The sequence below is a fragment of the Populus euphratica genome, unplaced genomic scaffold, assembly GCF_000495115.2.
Source record: "Populus euphratica unplaced genomic scaffold, PopEup_1.0 scaffold11.1, whole genome shotgun sequence".
Lineage (NCBI taxonomy): Eukaryota > Viridiplantae > Streptophyta > Magnoliopsida > Malpighiales > Salicaceae > Populus > Populus euphratica.
In genome coordinates, this window is record NW_011499878.1 from 253342 (window position 1) to 271936 (window position 18595).

General features: G+C 34.4%; 3 protein-coding genes across 11 annotated transcripts; 2 read left to right on the plus strand and 1 right to left on the minus strand.

Moving 5' to 3' along the window:
• Positions 1–410: 410 nt before the first annotated feature.
• LOC105128694 (uncharacterized) lies at positions 411–4936 on the minus strand. Of its 6 annotated transcripts, none has more exons than XR_842924.1 (5): positions 4321–4936; positions 3690–3890; positions 3456–3525; positions 1135–2300; positions 411–1011 (listed from the first exon to the last, which is right to left on the minus strand). XR_842924.1 is itself a non-coding variant. In XM_011030477.1 (4 exons), the coding sequence occupies exons 2-4, from the start codon at positions 3825–3827 to the stop codon at positions 788–790; spliced, it is 432 nt and encodes a 143-aa protein (XP_011028779.1). In that variant the 5' UTR covers positions 3828–3882; positions 4321–4936; the 3' UTR covers positions 411–787. The 6 variants fall into 6 exon arrangements, 2 of the variants coding, with proteins under 2 accessions (XP_011028779.1, XP_011028778.1); XR_842925.1 differs by lacking the exon at positions 411–1011 and adding an exon at positions 2808–2988 and having other exon boundaries at positions 1093–2300; XM_011030477.1 differs by lacking the exon at positions 1135–2300 and having other exon boundaries at positions 3690–3882.
• Positions 4937–6214: 1278 nt separating this feature from the next.
• On the plus strand, positions 6215–10435 carry LOC105128695 (uncharacterized). Of its 4 annotated transcripts, none has more exons than XR_842929.1 (6): positions 6215–6388; positions 7264–7378; positions 7528–8365; positions 8528–8612; positions 10094–10143; positions 10222–10435. XR_842929.1 is itself a non-coding variant. In XM_011030478.1 (3 exons), coding segments are annotated over exons 1-3 (417 nt in total). In that variant the 5' UTR covers positions 6222–6386; the 3' UTR covers positions 7816–8294. The 4 variants fall into 4 exon arrangements, 1 of the variants encoding a protein (XP_011028780.1); XR_842928.1 differs by having other exon boundaries at positions 6220–6388; positions 7264–8160; positions 8267–8365; XR_842927.1 differs by having other exon boundaries at positions 6220–6388; positions 7264–8365.
• A 2727-nt stretch (positions 10436–13162) lies between these two features.
• Positions 13163–15243, plus strand: LOC105128697 (1-aminocyclopropane-1-carboxylate oxidase homolog 1-like). The gene is made up of 3 exons (XM_011030479.1): positions 13163–13975; positions 14078–14399; positions 14822–15243. Exons 1-3 carry the CDS (start codon positions 13422–13424, stop codon positions 15077–15079), a joined length of 1134 nt encoding a protein of 377 aa, XP_011028781.1. The 5' UTR covers positions 13163–13421; the 3' UTR covers positions 15080–15243.
• The last annotated feature ends 3352 nt before the right edge of the window (positions 15244–18595 follow it).

The window sequence follows — 18595 nt, forward strand, 5'->3', positions numbered from 1 at the left end:
ACGTTTAGTAGTGCAGTCCATCACAAATTCTATATTTTACATTACTGTGCATGATCTGATTACACATTAAATCGGGTCCCATTCCACCCTTTTTCTCTTTTTTTCAAAATTATCAAATTATTAATAGAATTGTTCTTTATGCTTCGAATACTTGAGTATTGGACTGTAACCTTTTGAAGCACATGATTTTCGTCCAGGCCAAGCAGTGGCGCCTCGGTTGTCTTCTCTAGGGCAAGTGTAGCCCAAATCAATAAGAGAAGGAGCAAGCAACCACTCATTTCTTCATCTCTACAGCCTAGGGCAACTTGCGTGATTTTTTGGAAGATTTTTTAGTGTGAAATACCTGGCAGTCTAGTGTCTTGGATATGGCCGTTCAGTGTTTGGACGGGGCAAAAACAGATCGAGCACAATTAATTGAAGCAAGATATAATATTATTTTTTTGTTTCCACAATCATGCACGAATAGGAACACTTTCAAAAGTTGAGTCCAGAATTACAACATCTAAATTTAGTTTGGTACAGCTTTGTGTGCAAAATTAAGTCAAGAAAAGCGTGTTCATGAGGCATACAATTTTTAATTGGCTAAGCATTAGCAGTCGGTGTGTTTAAGGCGTGTTAAGCATTGGTTTTCTACTTTTTCTTGGATGCTATAAACCCTAGGGTAGGGTGGCCTAGAAGTGGCAATGGATACGGCCAATTCTTGCTTAGCCATTACTTTTTAAGGTAGGTAATGGTGGGGAAGCTTACTCCCATTATTTACAGTTATATGGGTAAGCTCAAATATTTACTATATTCTTAATGGCAAGGAACTTTTCTTTTCTTTTCTTTTCATAATGCTTATCCGCATAAACCTGATTGCGGAGAAGACAATCAACCCCCGCAATATTTGTAATGTGGGGAAATTTGGAGTTGAATACCTCAACCTCTTGGATTTCAAAGCGCACCGATGCCTCTCTGGGAACTTCATGGATATTTTCCTGTCGTTGCTAATTAGCCTTCGGTATCGAGAATCTGTGAAGAAAGAGTTTGTTCAGAGAAGAAAAGAAAACCACCACCCTTGATAAATGGTGGTCGTTTGCAATGAACGAAATATGAACTGAAGCAACATTTGCTGCCGCCCATTAAGATTTTCACCTGTAACAATGGCTACTCGCAACAAAATTACAGAAATAAAAGGCAAAGACAAAGTGCCAGAATCAGAGAAGCAGCGGGTAGCTCAGGGAATTATGAGAGGTAAATGGTTGCCAGTTCTATTTGCAAGAGTTAACGATTTAGTATCAGCCAGTCCATGAATATTGGATTGCTACATGGCATCTCCAACATCACAATTCGCACGTTACCTTCCATAAGACTACTATCAACTGGAACCAACAAATATGATTGTCATTCTTAAGTAAAACATCCAACCTAGCATCACTCTGAAATGTTGGTTTGAAACAATTTCTATTATTAAGCTCCCCTCCCCACATCTCCCATTGCACTTTTGTACAAAACGTTCTGTTTCATTTGGAAACTGTTGTGACTTCTTCTCAAGACACCCATCCTTACTTCTTCCACAAATGTCTCTGAATAAACCCGAATTCAGCTTGGTACTCAATGTTCACACTTCACGGCACCCAGGCAACCTCCAAACCCTCTTTTCTCACATTATCCAACTCCAAATATTGCAACACTGCTTCACCATTACTAATCCTCAATAACAACATAATCTTTTGGTCTAGGCATAAAAACCCCACTCAAATGGCCTTCCAAACACCTGACCCCATTGCTGACAGAAATTCTTACACACCACCAAAAAACTGCGTGGTTCAATGATAAAGGCCTTTGATATCTTTGCTTAGTGCTCGGGGTTCGAGAATTCCATTACCAAAGGTTAGAGCCAACTCCATGCCCTGTGGCCCCATTCATGGAGATACCCTGATCTTCAGCCATAACAAAGGTGCAGCGATGGAGTTCCTACATTTGTGAGTAAATACTATGGGGATGGGCAATTTGCTTCATCTACACCATTCTTTTAAAGTTTTACTAGATGCTAAATCCAAATTAAGCCTGTCTGGTGTCAGGTATTTTGATAGCCAACCTAAAAATACAACTGATATTGTTCAAGAAATAAAACATTTTCCAGCCATCCGGAATCAGGACACAGCAGGATGGTGTTACCAGAAGAATTTTTCTTGCTACCAAACCTGGCATAATCAACAAGTTTCTGAGCAACATCCTGCACAGAAGAGATGACCTGCGTTGCATTTGTGACCAAACCTATCACACTTTTCCAGTCCTCCTCCTCGACCACACTCATCCTATACAAATAGCAAAGAATAAAGTGGATGCAAAATTGTCGCCTAAAAGGAATTTCAACATAAAAACACGAATCAAGTGATGTTGCTAAAAATAATTCATTCATAGGCTATCAATTTTCTTCTAAATTGGAACCTATGAACTCATTTACGTATTCAGAAGTTTTAAAAGTTCATTAAGAGACACCACGGAAGAAAAATGAAATGAAACAGAGACTAGACAAGCTTGCCCATTTTCCACCTCCCAAGAAACCCATTACTTATGCATGTAACTTGTACTAACTTACCTTGCACACCAACAAGCAATAAAAAGCTGGTAAGGGAAGTGAGAAAAAAAATATCAACCAGAACAGCAATAGTTTATATGTACTCGTCTTCTAAACTACCATCAGTTTGGAGCATTCAAGTAAGTTGATCCCTCATAACCTCGTTACACTTCTATATTTTTCTGCATCCATTGCTAGATATCAAGAAAAAAAAATCTGAATTCTCAGCACTCCCAATAATCACCTTGTTTGGTATGAACTGGCTAATCAGATTGTTTATTCATACCCTGACACAGGTGTAAGAATTCTGGATCCACTTTGCAGCCAATAGTTGACAAATGATACACAGCCAATTCAAGGTGTAACGCTAGATTACAGATCAAGGTAAAAATTGTTGGCAAATGATACATAGCCAATTCAAGCATCTGTGAAGTTCAGCAAATCAACAATCCATCCATGGGAAAGATCATTAAAGTGAATTCTAGAAAGTTAACATAACGATGGAAAATTAACATTGTTCATCATCAAATTGACAAGAAAGTTAACATAGTTCAAACAAAAGGGACGCGTAAAAATCATCATTTCATCAAACCTGAAGAGTAGAACAATGGAAATTGCTAATGCATTCGAAGTTCCCAAAATGTTCCCGAAGTCAACAATCTTAATTTCCAATTTTCCAACCTTAAATAAACAAGCATGAAAAGTTCACAACCCAAATAAACGATACTCTGAGCAAATAGTTGAGTACTTGCTGCACACACTCATTATTAAATAAAGTTGATTTCCGGTCCTTCTAATAGTTAGAATTTTGTTTTCCTCAAACTTGCTAGTCCATCTAGTGGCATGTATTTACAGCTTTTATCCTTCAGGTTGTCATCATAAGCATACTCACCAATCAATTTGAAGAATTCATTTCTCAGTCTTGCCGGAGAAGCTGCACTTAATCTATGTATAATGTCATCCTGCCAAAAAAAAAAGGAAATTGAGAAGCAATGGAACAGTAATAAGAGAACAGCATTGAAAGATTATTTTATCCTTTTTTTCTAGGAGAAGGAAAAAAAATAGCTTTCATGTGAAGAACACCAATGAATGAAAATGGAGAAGAGAATTGAGTGCATCAGCCCACCTGCATTACTATGGTTGTAACAAAATGAGAGCAACTTTCAGCCAGTTCTCCGGAGACACAGGGCAGAGTTGCATAGCCAACATCAGTAACGATGTCAGGGATAAAACCAATTTTCTTAATTGACTTTTTACGGAGCATGATTGCTAGTAACGAAGCTACAGAAGCTCCAAGAGAATGACCCACCAACCTTAACCTAAATCCCTGTAGGATCAATTAGGTTCACCACAACAGCTTTCTTACCGGGAAAAAAAAAAACAGAGAAAGTGGCCTGATATAACAGTAGATTATCCCTCAGAAAAGAAGCCAAGCAAGTTTTAATTTCAACTTATTATCAGTCAAATCATCATCACCAGAGCTGTAATTGTTGAGTGCAGCTCCTTTTTTTTTATTATTATTATTATCAGTCTTTGAAGAAGATTTTTGAGTTAATTTTTCTGATTTGGACTTTTTTATTGGCTCCTGTTTATAACACCGTACAAGAACTTCCTGCATGTTTCTTGCTTATTTATAACAGCTACAATCTGTGATAAATGAAATACTAAAAAAAAAAGAAGAAAAATTACTAAAAAAGCTGGAAGTTACAATAATTTGAAGAAAAAAAAAAAGAAACGGAATTCAAAGCGTAACTTACACATGTCGCGGAAGAGGCGTTTTAGGTACCGGTTTTCCATTCTTTCTGAGAGAGGCTTTCAGATGGAGATGAATTGCGGCGGCGGGGGCGGCTTTGTGGTGGTGGTGGTCAGGGCATGATGGAGGCAGCTTGAAAGTGACGCGTGGCAAGTGATTAGCTGCGGCGGCGAGAGTTATTCGGATTGAGCTCAGATAGGAGCAGGGGCAGACGTGGAAGGCGAACGGAAGCTCACAGATTATTCTGGTTTTTTGAAGAGAAGTTTAATTTTGATATTATGCGACAGATAGGAGGTTATTATGGTCACTCAATATAATTATCAAATGGGCTTAGTTAGCGTGGGCCTAACGTGCTCGTGAGTTTTGAGCTTAAACATATACCCTTTCTCGTCACCGCCAGTGATCTCTCCCTATAAATGTCTCTCCAGGGTTTAAGATTTTCAATCCACGACCCCCCACATGGTGAAAGACTAAAATCTCGCCGCCTTCTCCTCCGCTCCATGACTCTCTCTTCTCTAGGGTTTATTTCTATATGATTATCTAGGGTTCATGGTTTATTTCGATTTCAAAAGGGAGCTGATGTGTTTGCAAAGCTGTTAAAGAGAATGAAATGATGATTATGTGTTAAAAATATTTGAATTTGCTTATTAATAATTATGAGTTTCTTCAGACTATTAAAAAATTTTAATTTTAAAGTTTATATAATTTATTAAAACATATACCAGTTAGTCTAAATATTCATATTATTAATAATAAAAAAAAAAATTGTTAAAAAAATTCTAGCATTGCTTTAGAAGTTACCATTTGGGTATCAAATCACTTTGCACACGTCACTCAAATGGTGTGGCTTCAATCCATGCGGCTGACACATCCAATGCTTACTTGAATATTTTTTTTATATAATATTTATATCTATTTAATTACAAAATTATTTTTATTCAATTTGATAATAATTAAAAAAACATAATAAACAGAAGAAAAAACTTTTGAATGTTTGTTACTAATTTTTATTTTAAAAACAATTTAATTATTTTACGGTGATTTAAAAATTAAAAAGTCTAAACAGTTACTTGGACTTCAATTTAATATTTTTTTTATTTTTAGTGATAAATTAGTAATTTTATTATGCAAAAATATATAAAAAGAATCTAATATCCACGACTATCAGGCCAAATATTCTTGATGAGAAAGGTGAAATTGTCATTTCATTATCTTAATCCATCGAGCAGCAAATGAGTCTAAGACAATAGTATTCGACATTGTTCAAAGAAATCCTTCCGTTTTAGTTTTTTTTTTTTTTTTTAATGATTGTGTTGTGTTGTAACTTGTAATTTAATTAAAAGTTGAATTTTTTGTAACTCCTAACTTATAATTTATATTCATACTATATCTTTTTTTTTTTTTTAAATATTTTAAATAACTTGAAAAATTATTCTTGCTTCTTTTACTGTTCTTTTACTGTACACAGTTAATTTAACTTTATATATAATAGTAATCAAATTAAATTCTATGACAAATACAAAACGGGCAGGTTTCTTAAAATGTATTTGGGAGTATGTTGCAGTTATTTTTTAAGTAATTTTTTATTTTAAAATATATTTTTATTTTTTTTTATTTTTTTAAATTATTTTTGATATAGCATAATAAAATAGTATGAAAATACTAAAAATATATTAATTTAAAGTAAATAAAAATTAAAAATTTTAAAAAACATTATTAAAATACAGAAATAAGGCCTAATCTTTTTTTTTTTTCAGATTATTGTATGAATTTACCCTGCATAAAAAGTTATCTTTAGAATTTCTAATTGAAATCTCCTTCCTGCCGTCTCTTGACATCGAAAATATAAACAAATCGAAGGGCATGCTGCCATAAAATCCATTTTTAACTTTTTCATTTTTCAGTGTACATTTTTTTAGATTATTATTTATTGAAAAAAAAAATTCCCGTTCCCTGTCCCGGACCAAAACGGAGTGAGAGATTCACTGCGTCTCTCTCTCTCTACCAACAAACGGCTTTCACTTCATTTCTCGGACGAGTTCTCTTTTCCTCTGTTTTCATACTCCCCGCATGTAATTTCCTCCTTTCTATCTCTGTATGCATTTTTTGCTTGAATGGATCTGCTTCTCCTTCTTTTCCTGTACCTTTTATTTTATTTTATCAGTTCGATACTAACCCATGGTTTACTAGTTTCACTTAGTAATACTTTTGTCTTATTTAATTAATTATCTAAATAAATAAATGTGTAGAGATGTTAATATTTAATTGATTGATTAACAACTTATTTACATTTTTTATTGTTTTAATAGCAAGTTGAATAATAATAATAGTTTTTAAGTTTGTATTGGAGTAATTTTGCTTCCCTAGTTGGATAAAGCATAATCAAGAGTAGGAAAGTTGTATGATCTTGGTTTGGTTAGCAAATGCGTTGAGAAATAATATTAGTGCTGCCGAAATCGTCTCTAGAATGGAATTGAGGCTTTCTATGGATGTGAAAATAGGCCGTGCATTTCCACTATCCTCTGATTTTCTTGAGTGGGCGGACAGAATTATGCTTCACTAATTTTGTTTAGAAATTGTGTTAGAGCCCACCTACTCTTTTTTGGAGATGCCGTATAAGTTGCGTATTAACAAGATTTGTTGATTTGGTTTAGCACTGAGTTTCTGATAAGAATCTTATCCTTTTCTTTTATGATGTGATGGTTGAGACATTGAATTTCAGTTATGTATTGTTTGAAAACCAGCATTAAGCTTTTGATTCCTTGAATGTGGCCTTGTAATCTTCCTTTTGTTTGGAAATAATAATAATAATAATAATAATAAGGCATTTGATGTTGTTGAACCGGTTTTTATCTTCTTCTTTTTTGTTTGTATAATGATGACCGCCTCATTTGTTGCCTAAAGTTCTTTGGATGGTATTTTGTCATAATCTCTTCCTTAATTTCAGGTTTAATGAACTTGGGGTTGCCAGGGGGGCAGCAGCAAAGGCACTGAAACGAAAGTTTGATGTGTTTGCCAGTCGTGAGCAGTCTCATGCTGGCATACAAGTACTGGGAATTGAAGTGAGGATCTCAGCCATAGAAAAATTTGAGGGAGATTGTAGGCTTATTAGAAAAATAAAACCAAAATTGTGAGAGGCTGAGACTTATCTTGAACTCTGGTGTTTAGTGATTGCTTTTTTTCCTCTTTTTTTGTAAAGGCAATGGGGCAGCGGGCATCTAGGATTTCAAGGTGGAATATCATGGGCATGCTGCATGGTGACGCAGGGCCTTTCTTGCTTTATCACACAACACACCATATGACAAACCCTGGTCATGAGAACATGGAAACTTTGCTTGGTAGAACTGTTGGTGTTATTTTAAGGAAGTCCGAAATCAAAGCTGTAGAGGGCAGCTGTCATACTGGATTCTTATTTCTTAGCACGCCTCTTCTGTATTTTCATGCACTTCATGCACGCATTGCAAACAGGTTTAGTGATTGGAAGACAATGACTAAATGACTTAAATTAAATGATGACCAGTTCAATTCTTAGGACTGTTTTGCATTATTTGAGTGGGTATCCTTTTGGGGACTCTGGAAAATCTTTATATACTGGACAACTGATCAATGGGACTTGTATGGGCAACATTTACAGCCTTGAATAGATATAACACCCACCATTAATGATTTTCACTCATAACCAGAATGTTTCACACTCCCAGTTGTCTTTCTTTACATATTGTTCTGTAATTTTAGTCGGTATATGTATGTGCAGATCAAACATTTAGCCACTGCTGCTATATTTCTTGAGGGCATTGGCGGCATCCTACTTATCTTTGGCAGTTCTCTTGGAGCCTACCTACTGGTTGGTGCAAGAAATAGTATTTGACTTTTGGTCTTCTAAAGGGTATGGCTATGAGCAATGTATAATGTACTCATTTAATGAATATCAAGGTCCTTTCTTGTTGCAGATTATACATCAGTTAATTGCTATTCCAATCCTATATGATTTCTAAAACTATGACAGCGAGGAGAAATAATTTAATCAACTTTTTATCAAATTCACACAGGTTAGATTTAGCTGATTCTATGCAGATTCTATGCAATGTTTCTGTTCTGTATGATAGTTACTATTGTTTTGCTTTCTGCATGGTTTTGACAAATTTCTAAATTACTTTCCATTCTTTCAATGTATAATATTGCTCTTTATGGAGCACTGCTATTTTTCTTAGGTATGAAGAACTCACTTCCCAGAAGACAGCACAAGTAGAAGGTTGCTAAAACTATAACTGGTTAGGAACAAATGGCTATCAGTTGGTAGGTATCTCATTTCAGTAAGGAGCTAAATGGAGTTTTCTTTCTTTCTTTTTGGTTCATGAAACATTATGTACTTTACCAAGACCCAACGTGTATGGTTAAAAGGCTTTTTTATCTATTTATTTTTATTTAAAAAAAACTTGTTTTTTGTCTCCCGTGTTTCATGGGAATGTATTATTTTTCTTCTCTGATATTTGGATTTGTTCTTTTACTATATCAAAGAAGGTTATGGGACCAGTGGATGTTGATGAGGTCGAACATGCATGTTTTAGAACATGGCAGTACTGGTCCCAATGTGACATGATAATAGTTTCAGCTATTTAACTTAAGAAATGGCACAAGATATTGTCAAAGCCATGTGAATGGGACTTCACTTTCTATGTTTATGAATTTCTCCATCATTTTATTTGAATGTTTATTTAGTGGCTTCTGAAGGTTTATTGTTGTGATCACATGACTTGGTTTTAATCTTTTTGTGAAACTTGAAAGAATAGCTTGCTCCGTCGAAAAGGGTAATTTTGAGTCTAAGAAGTTAGTAGTTTCGAGTCTAAGATGTTTGGCTACAATCAACCCTCTAAGGTCATCGTTGTTTGTAGATACATATCTGTTTTTAGATCCTCTGGAATCCATTACAGACCGACATATGATAGTCAGATCTCTTCAGGAACTTTGGGTGATTATCACTCGTGGTCTCCAATTTCTTAGTGTTTGGTTTTGAAATTCATTGATTGTTGTCTCAGTTTGACAAGCAGTGGTCAATTTGCTAAAAGGATCAAGGATCTGTGCTGTGTTGCTCATTGGTTGCTGTTGGGAGATTTTTCCCCTGTTGTCCCGTGGTAGGCAAGTATACTGACGTTTTTGAGTTTGCCTCTTTGATAGTGAAGAAGCCTTTTTTGTTTTCATTTTACCTGTTTTGTTGTTGTCATTGCCCTTTTAATTGTTGTTTTTATTCTGTGCTGGCCCATCTGGAGCCATATAGGTTCTATGGGGATCTTGTGATATTTTGTCTCCTAAACATAATTATCTCCCAGTATGAAGCGATTTCCTGTTTCTTTTGTATCTTCTCTCATGTTTGTCAGCTTGCTGAAATCTACATTAATAGTGCCTTGCATTTACCAGCTGCTATTTCCCCCCACTAATCCGCATCTGATGAATGTCAACTCTTTGTGATTTATCACAACTGATTTTCACCAATATTTTCCAGCAAATGAATGCCATCTTGCTACAATCATTTTCGACATTGCGCAATATTTTTGCCTTCTCTGTATACGTATCTTGCCAGAGCTCATCAAAATCTTGTCTGACTTTTATTAGGATTTGCTGCAATAATTTAGCAATATTATAATGGAAAAGTCTTGTTCAGGTAGCTTTTTATGGCATGCTGCTTATATGCTTTATAATTGACATGCAAATTTCTTGTGTAATCTAACCTGGGATCTGGAAAAAGAGATTGAAAACTTGGTTTGTACATCATAAGTCAGATTGGTGCATCTTAATACAGGAGCTGTATACCACTTGTGCCATTCCAGAGGTAAGAAAATTTGTTTTTCGTGTTATTTGCCCATTGTCTCATTTATTGAAATCCTGAATTGAAGCTTGAATTATTCAGGGAAATTTGTTGCCAAAAATTTGGCATTCTTGCCTTGTATAGGTTTAAATGAAAGCAGAATGAGAGGGGTGATGCATGTACTGGGTATTTTAAATAATTTCTTCGAATTATTCTCCATGAACATTCCAGTACTGTCCTAATTCAATTATTGGGCAGGTATGCTTTGTTTTATTTTGTTCAATACAAGGGATCTAACAAGGCCTACTATTCTGAAAGAAGAGGCGTCTCTCTCAAGCATTTTGAGGCCAAAAAGTTGAGGGAAAGGACGTGCTCGCTACAATGTGTTGTAACTTCTCGAGATTAAAGACTCTAAGAGCCTGTCGAGTTAACTTTTGTTTTTTAAATTATTTTTTATTTAAAAATATATTAAAATAATATATTTTTTATTTTTTTAAATTTATTTTTAATATTAACATATTATATAAAAATATAAAAAAAATTACTTTGCAATAAAAAGAAAATTCGAATGTTTACAGAGATCCTTTTCGACCGCAAAGAGTAGCCTAAAAGAAATGCCGGAGCTTGTTAGAGCTATTTATTAATAATTTGAAGAAAAGACACTTTTTGGGCCACACTCCTTCCTGTTGCAAGCAAGTGGCAATGCACACACGTAAAAAGTAAACAAAATGCACAAAGCCAAAACACCAAGAATTACATGAAAAATATCAACCTTTTATTAAACTCAATAGAAGAAAGACAACACAAGCACTCCTCTTGAGCACATCTTAACCCAATTTGTTTACTGTTTTTTAAATATACATTATTTTTTTTAATAATTTTCAATGAAATTCATGGAATGTTATTTTTATGTTTGTGAATATATATATATATAACGAATCAAGTCAAGTATCGTGGATGAAATGTTTTCCTCGACTCGATATGATTTTATTTTGGACGGTGGATGATGAGGTCTTGAAGATAGGGATGGTAAGTCAATGGCTAAGATGGGTTGGTGACATGATTATTATTAAAAAATTATCAGCGAAAACTAACTAAGGTTCTTTGATCAATTGATGAAGAAAAAATCTTTGGTGTAGGAATATTGTTACATAGACGAAGAGAGCGACGTTGGGGATGGAGACTCAAAGCTACCTTCATTTATTATTTTTTATAATAAGTTATTTTAGATAAAAATAAATAAATGAAGGTAGCTTTGAGTCTCCATCCCCTATCTATCTATCTATCTACACGCACACACTACATACAAAATCTTTAAATTTGATCCCAAATGTTTTCTACGTTCCTGGATTTGCATCCTTTTGTCATTTTCTTAAATAGTTTATGAAGAAAGGCTGATGAATATTAATATTTTACTAGTTTAAAATAACATCAATTTGGAAAAAAAGAAAGTTGATGAACATTAAATTATTATTATCATGGCAATTAATTTATTGCAATGGTGGATCATATTCTAATAAAACACAATATTAAATTATTTTTAATTGCGTATGCACGTCTAATTGATACAGTTCCTGGAACTCTACACTCAACTTTATATGTTACCACGCCAATTTTTTTATCCTCATAAATTTTGGTCGGTTGAATGGGAATTCTTTTGGCCACTCGATGATTCCTTACGCGGTCTAGAAAAATTAAATAAAATAAAAATGATTCCTTGTATGTTACACAACTAGTAGATTATTTATTTACAGATTGCATCGAATTATCAATATTGTCAACTCCTTCATTTTTAATGTGAGCAAAATTATCCTTAATTAGATCTCCACTCTTCATACGTCCTCTCACACTGAAACCTATTCCATGATCCTTGCTAAGATTCTATTATTTTTTTTATGAAAAAGGCTTGATTTTCGATCGACAAGACAGAGGAGTAAGCATCTCCAAGACTTTTTTGCTGAGCTAGAGGAAAGAATCATGTACATTCTCCTCTTATATCTGAATTTACACGGTTAAATGAGACTTAATGTATTACTTATATTATTTCATAACATATTTAAAAATCCTAATTCTTCGATATCAACTAGGAAGATTATATATGGAATAGCTTGCTATCTAAATTCAAAAATGTAATTTTCCCACATAAGTTCATTCTAAAAAAACCCTATTTCTCGGTTGGGGACGGAGCCAGGAGAAGGCTTGCAGGGCACGGGTCCTTGCAAAAAGAAAAAAAATTCCAGCTCCTCCTCATGAACAATTTAAAATATTAGGGTAAAAACTAGTAAAATTTAAATTTCAGTTCTCCTAGAAAAAAGATTTCTAACTTGCCCCTCTTAAAAAAATTCATGGCTCCGCCTCAACGTTCAACCAAGAAAAAAAAAAAAAAACCTCTTGAAATTTCATATTTTAAAAAATATATGAGGATACTAAACACACATCAACATACAAAATCAAGCGCAAAAATCTGTTTTGGATCTAAAATTAATACCAGGGGTATAGAAATAGTAGATTTTGTGTATCAGACTCCACCATGCATAAAGTCTTTTCCGTGATTATGCAGTATCTTTCCCTGCTCTGTCTTGTTCAAATTCAGGAGGCACAGGCCATCAGGGCCACCACCCTCCGAGCGTAAACACGGGGTTTTATTTGTTTGTTCTGCACATGGGTTCATTAAATGCCAGTAAAATTGCCTAGGCCAGCCCAGTTCGAGCCAAGTTTTGGAACCTTGGTAATGCTTAAGCTGTCGGCAATCCATCGTTTACGTCTTAGGTTTTTTTTCTAAAATTATTTCAAAGATGTATAAGCGAATTGACCACCACGTTAGGAAGAATAAATTACTAAAATCTTATCTATGAATTGTTTCAATCATGGTAGATATGATAGGGGCAGGGCACTGAATATACATATAAAAGACGTCTTATGCAGACGTCAAACAGTTGGAGGAAATCAAGGACATGTCTCTCGATGATGGCTTTGCTGCATGTTGCATGTGCTGTAATTAACCTCCCGAGATTTTAATGAAGGGTCAACAAAGTGGGCAACCTAGCTAGGCTAGCTATACGTAGTATCTTAGCCTCTTGTCCTGTTCGAGTTCCATGGACAATTTGGAACTCAAGGGCATCCAGTACTCTTGTCGTTACTCCATTTTCTTTCCTTAAAATATACACGAGAATGAGAATTCTTTTCTTTATTCTTGAATAGGCTCTCGGTCCTGATTGTGCTCTATTTAATTGAAACCAACTTACATCCTCCTCGATCTATCCGGCTCTCACTAATATTCATAACCCTATATTGTTTCAGGCATGAAAGTCATGCCTTCCAATGCTGTGAATTCATATCTTGAAGATGGGTCGTCCAGCTACGATAAAGCTAAGGAAGTGAGGGCATTCAATGAAACGAAAGCCGGTGTTAAGGGACTAGTTGACTCTGGTGTGACCAAGATCCCCAGGTTTTTTGTCCACCCACCAGAGAGCGTGCAAAACCCGTCATCCGAGACGAGCAGTGATATCGGCCTTCAGATTCCTGTGGTAGACTTTGAAGGGTTCGGAGGTTGTCGACGACAGGAGGTTGTCGACGAGGCTAGGAAAGCATTAGAAACATGGGGTTTTCTCCAAATGGTTAATCATGGAATTCCAGTTAGTGTCTTGGATGAGATGTTAGCCGGTGTGAAACGGTTCCACGAGCAACCACAGGATAAGAAGATGGAGTTTTACACGCATGACTATAAGAAGCCAGTGAGGTTCTTCTCCAATGGAGATCTCCTTGTGAATAGAGGGCCAGCTTGCTGGAGAGACACGGTAGCATTTGATTTCAAAGATAGTAAACTGGATCCTGAACTGTTTCCTGATATAGTCAGGTAACCTGTGTAGATCTGCTATATAATCAGCTAAAAAACCGCGTATCTATGAACTATATTCCACACGAGCTTTTTGTTGGATTGATTTAAATTGTCCTGCAGAAATGAAGTGCGTAATTACATCACACAGATGATCAAAATGAAGAAGACAATGTGTGAGCTTATATCGGAGGCACTTGGACTTCATAGTGACTACCTTTCCAGCATAGAATGCATGGAAACAGAGATTTTATTGGGTCACTATTACCCGACTTGTCCTGAACCAGACTTGACGGTGGGCGCAACCATGCATACTGACCCATGTTTTCTGACTCTACTCCTACAAGACAACATGGGTGGTCTCCAAGTTCGCAATCAAAATCAATGGGTAGATGTCCCCACCCTGCAAGGAGCTCTTGTAGTTAACTTGGGGGACTTCATGCAGGTAAAATTTTATTTTTCTTACCTGATTTCGTTTTCATTTTGCATCTTTTTCATCCAAGTCGGTCGGTAAACGAGAGGCAACCCGACCCCCACCAGCTGGAATGAAAACCAGGAAACTAGCGGTGTAAATTTAATAAAGATCCACTTGCACCTCTTCCATATTTAGCGAAGCACTTCCCTAGCTCATCACTTGACACATCCACTTGCACTTGATTATCAATCAATCAATCAATTAATAATCTTATCACTCAAGGAACAATTTTAAACACCTCAGAATATCATATCATATGATATGATCCACGTTTCAAAAATCAATCAGAACATTATTAATTTGTGTCTCAACACTGATCGAAGCTGATAGAAGTTAAACCATTTTGTTGCACATACGATTATGACTTCAGAGTTGCTTCTTCCATTTTGTAGCTGATCACCAATGACAGGTTCAAAAGTGTGGAGCACAGAGTTCTTGTTGGACAAGTTGGATCCCGGACATCAGTTGCATGTCTTTTCTATCCAGGCACTGCAAATTATAATTCGAAACCATACGGGGCAATCAAGGAGCTTCTATCAGACAACAACCCACCAAGATATAGGGAAACTAATATGGCTGAATATATGGCTTACGTAAGGTCCAGGGCTTTAGATTGCAGCTCAAATCTTTCTCATTTTAAACTGCCATGAGACTCCCCATGTCCATGCTTGGTGCAAATTCTCAACTTCTATCCACTGCAGTGACTGGTTGAGAATTTAATGCATCTTGTCTGTAGTGAACATGTCAACCCTTTCTTTGAAGCTATGATATCATCGTCATCATGTCTTTCTTCAATGCATACTCTTTATACTATTTAGTGAGGTCGTATATTAAAGTAAAGTTTCAATTGCTTCATGGACCTTTAATAAAAGCTTTCATAATCCCACAAGAAGTCTTGCCGATCAAAGATTGGAATCAAAGAACAAGACAAAATCTCATAAAATGATTTCAACAATATCACTAAATAATTTCCATCTGTAATTTTTTGCCTCGTTAAAAAGGTTTACAGCTCTTTAAAAAGTCTTAGACCGACCTTAGAAAGGAAAAAAAATCTAAATTTCTAAACATACCTCAGAAATAATATAAAAATCAAAAGTAAGCTAAAAATATAAAATTAAATAGAAAAATAATAAAACTAAACAAAATGGCATTTTCTCAACTTAATTTGAAGGCCTTACTAGAATGAGGCGGCGAAACAAGTCAATTCCTTTATAAAAATTATTATATAGATTCTCTTAATCAAATTTGAATATGATCTAATTTAATCTAATTATTAAATTAAAATTTATAATCATTTTCTTCAAGTTGGTCATGACTAGATTTCTTTTAGGTTTTAATTGTTACAAACCAAATTCCAAGTTCATGATTAACAATGCAGGAGCAGTGTAGTAAGGACACTATACTCATGCTAAACCTAAAAAATACATATTATGAAACAAATATACAGAGAGTTTGCGTAAAATTTTGTAAGCTTTCAAATATTCCTCAAAACCAATAAAAACAATTTATAATTCAAAATACTTATTACATTAAATAAAATTCAATCTTTGAAATGAAAATCTAAACTTGAATAAAAACAACATAATAGTGGAATGTCTAAGACATTAATCACAAAAAATATAAAAAGCTTTGCAGAAACAAGCAAGGCATACAAACAAACAAATTAATAGAAACTTTTAATAAAAAATCAACTTGCTAACAAAACTTAAGAACCTGAAATAATACTAAAATAGAGGAGTGACTTCAACCAATTCAATAACGGAATAACATTTAATGTATATTTTAGATATTAATAATTTGCAAGTCATACATATCTCAATATAAATATATATACTAAACATATTAATATAAGGTAGTAAAATATATGTTAGAGATTAGATGAGACTCGAATGTGACTAAAGATGACACTCAAATGTGACCACTACGAGTGGATTAGTCGCCATAGGCTAGTGTCTTTTTCATCAGCTAAGTATACATATATGATGTGCATAAAGAATAACTATTTTATGTTAATAAAAGTTTCATGCAAGCATATCAATATCAACACATAACAAATACTTGCATGAATATTAAAGAAAATAAATATCATATCAAATATAATTTGATTCAACAGAATACGAGTGTAAAATTAAGAATGAATGAACACTCAAAAAATAAAACAACATATATATAAAACCAATTGTACTCATCATCTAAACAACACACATATGTATTTATATTACATGTATATTAAAGATGACCTCATTTATCCAAAAAATAAAAGCAAAAAATAAACAAATATAAAACTAGAGACTACTAAAGATCATTAGAAGAAACATCAACAGAACCTATAATAGATATGGAAAACACTAAAAATCAACTTAAAGAAAAATAACATAAAAGATTACCACAAGCCAACTGATCAGTCGATTTAGACTAAGTAGTTGATTGGTAGCATCAAACCAACAAGTTGGCTAGTTGATTGGGATTTCTAAAATCCTGATATGCTAGCCTTCAAATTTACAAATCTCATAATTAAATAATTTTTTTATTTAAAAACTCATAATTTCAATCATTTAATCAGTTCATTTGAAACCAGCTAACACGCTAAATTGATATAAAAACTCTATACACTTCTTTAATCATTCCACAATCAATTATCAAATCTCTAATAAAAAAACAGTAGCAAAGACAGTCCCAATACTTGCTTGCTTCTTTAACCCTTCTTATAACTCAAGTGCTGGAGTTTAGATAGAGCTGAATCTTTGGTATAATTGAAAGATGAGTTACACCAAGGGAGGGAGAAGAGAAGAAGGGAAAACCAAATTCCGGCAAAAATCCTCTTTCAATAATCATGTTAGATTATCTTGGGTTTGGGCTAGACTTGAGTTTGATTTGATGGACCAAAGCAATGGTTCCTGCATTAATATGTTTATCTGATCCGTAAAAGTATTTCTTAAGTTTATATATATATATATATATATGTATGTATGTATGCTTTGCAATTTAATAAAGAAGCTGAGTAATGGGAATCATACGTATTTTAGGGTACAAGGCATCCAATCTCAGCACGACTAGAAGAACTGAACTCATCTACATCGGGAATTAAATCTCAAAAATCCTCTGATCGTAAAACATTCCTTTCAGTTTAGCGTTTCCCCCAACAGCACTACAGCAGAGCCCTGATAGCTAAAATATCCTGTCGATGTGCTTAGTCTGCTAGACGGCTCAGGTAATCTCAGCTATCAATATAGAGACAGCACTGGTTTTCACTTGTAAAGTCAATGTCATTGCCTCTAAGCAGACTGCTCCCTTCCTCTTATTATTATTATTATTATTTATTCAACTGTGAGACTTGTTGAATATTTCCAGCTTTGATCGATCTTTCTTGCTTCAGTATCTAACGACTCCCTTCAAGAACAACAAGCTGGTCGTAGAGCATCAGATTAAGGCCAGCAGAGACATTTAAAAATGGGTTTGAGGTGTCAATATTTTAATAAGCATGAGTGTTCTCCCTGTCATTTACTTCAAAGCCTGTTCGCAAAATAAGTTTTAAGTTTGGTGGTGGTCCTGCCTGCCATTTTTCCTACACTAGTTTAAGTTGGCACGTCTCACAGCTCTTGTTCGGTACTGTCAAATTCTGTGGTTTTATTTTTTTTTTTCTTAAAAAATATGTTAGGATAAATTTTTTTCTAAATTTTTTTATTTTTTATATTAGAAAATTTAAATTATCTAAAAGACTAAAAAAATAATAATTAGATGCATGGTTTTACTGAGCAAATTACAATCCAGCCGTACTTTTAAAATTTTTTGAATTTCTTATCTAAAAATAGAGTTTGATTTATTTTTAAAATTTTAATTTTAAAATAGCTTTTAAAATTGCCACTATTTTTTTTTCAAGAGAGTAGTAAATAACATCGTGCTATTTTCTTAAATAAATTTTTAAATGCGTTATTCTTTTTTATTGTGCTGCTTTGAAAAAAAACTCAGTTGAATTTTTGGCTGACTACAAGTCCAAATGATCGGATGGTAATTGCGGCCTACCTCAATAGACGAGCATGAGCCCTGCAAGTTTCTTCATAATTTCCAGAGAACAAAAATGACTCGGAAACTAGATCCACTTGTAATAATAGTTGGGAGTCTTTGGGAGGGGAGCTTGTACTTGCACTATTTTCTATTCGGAAGAG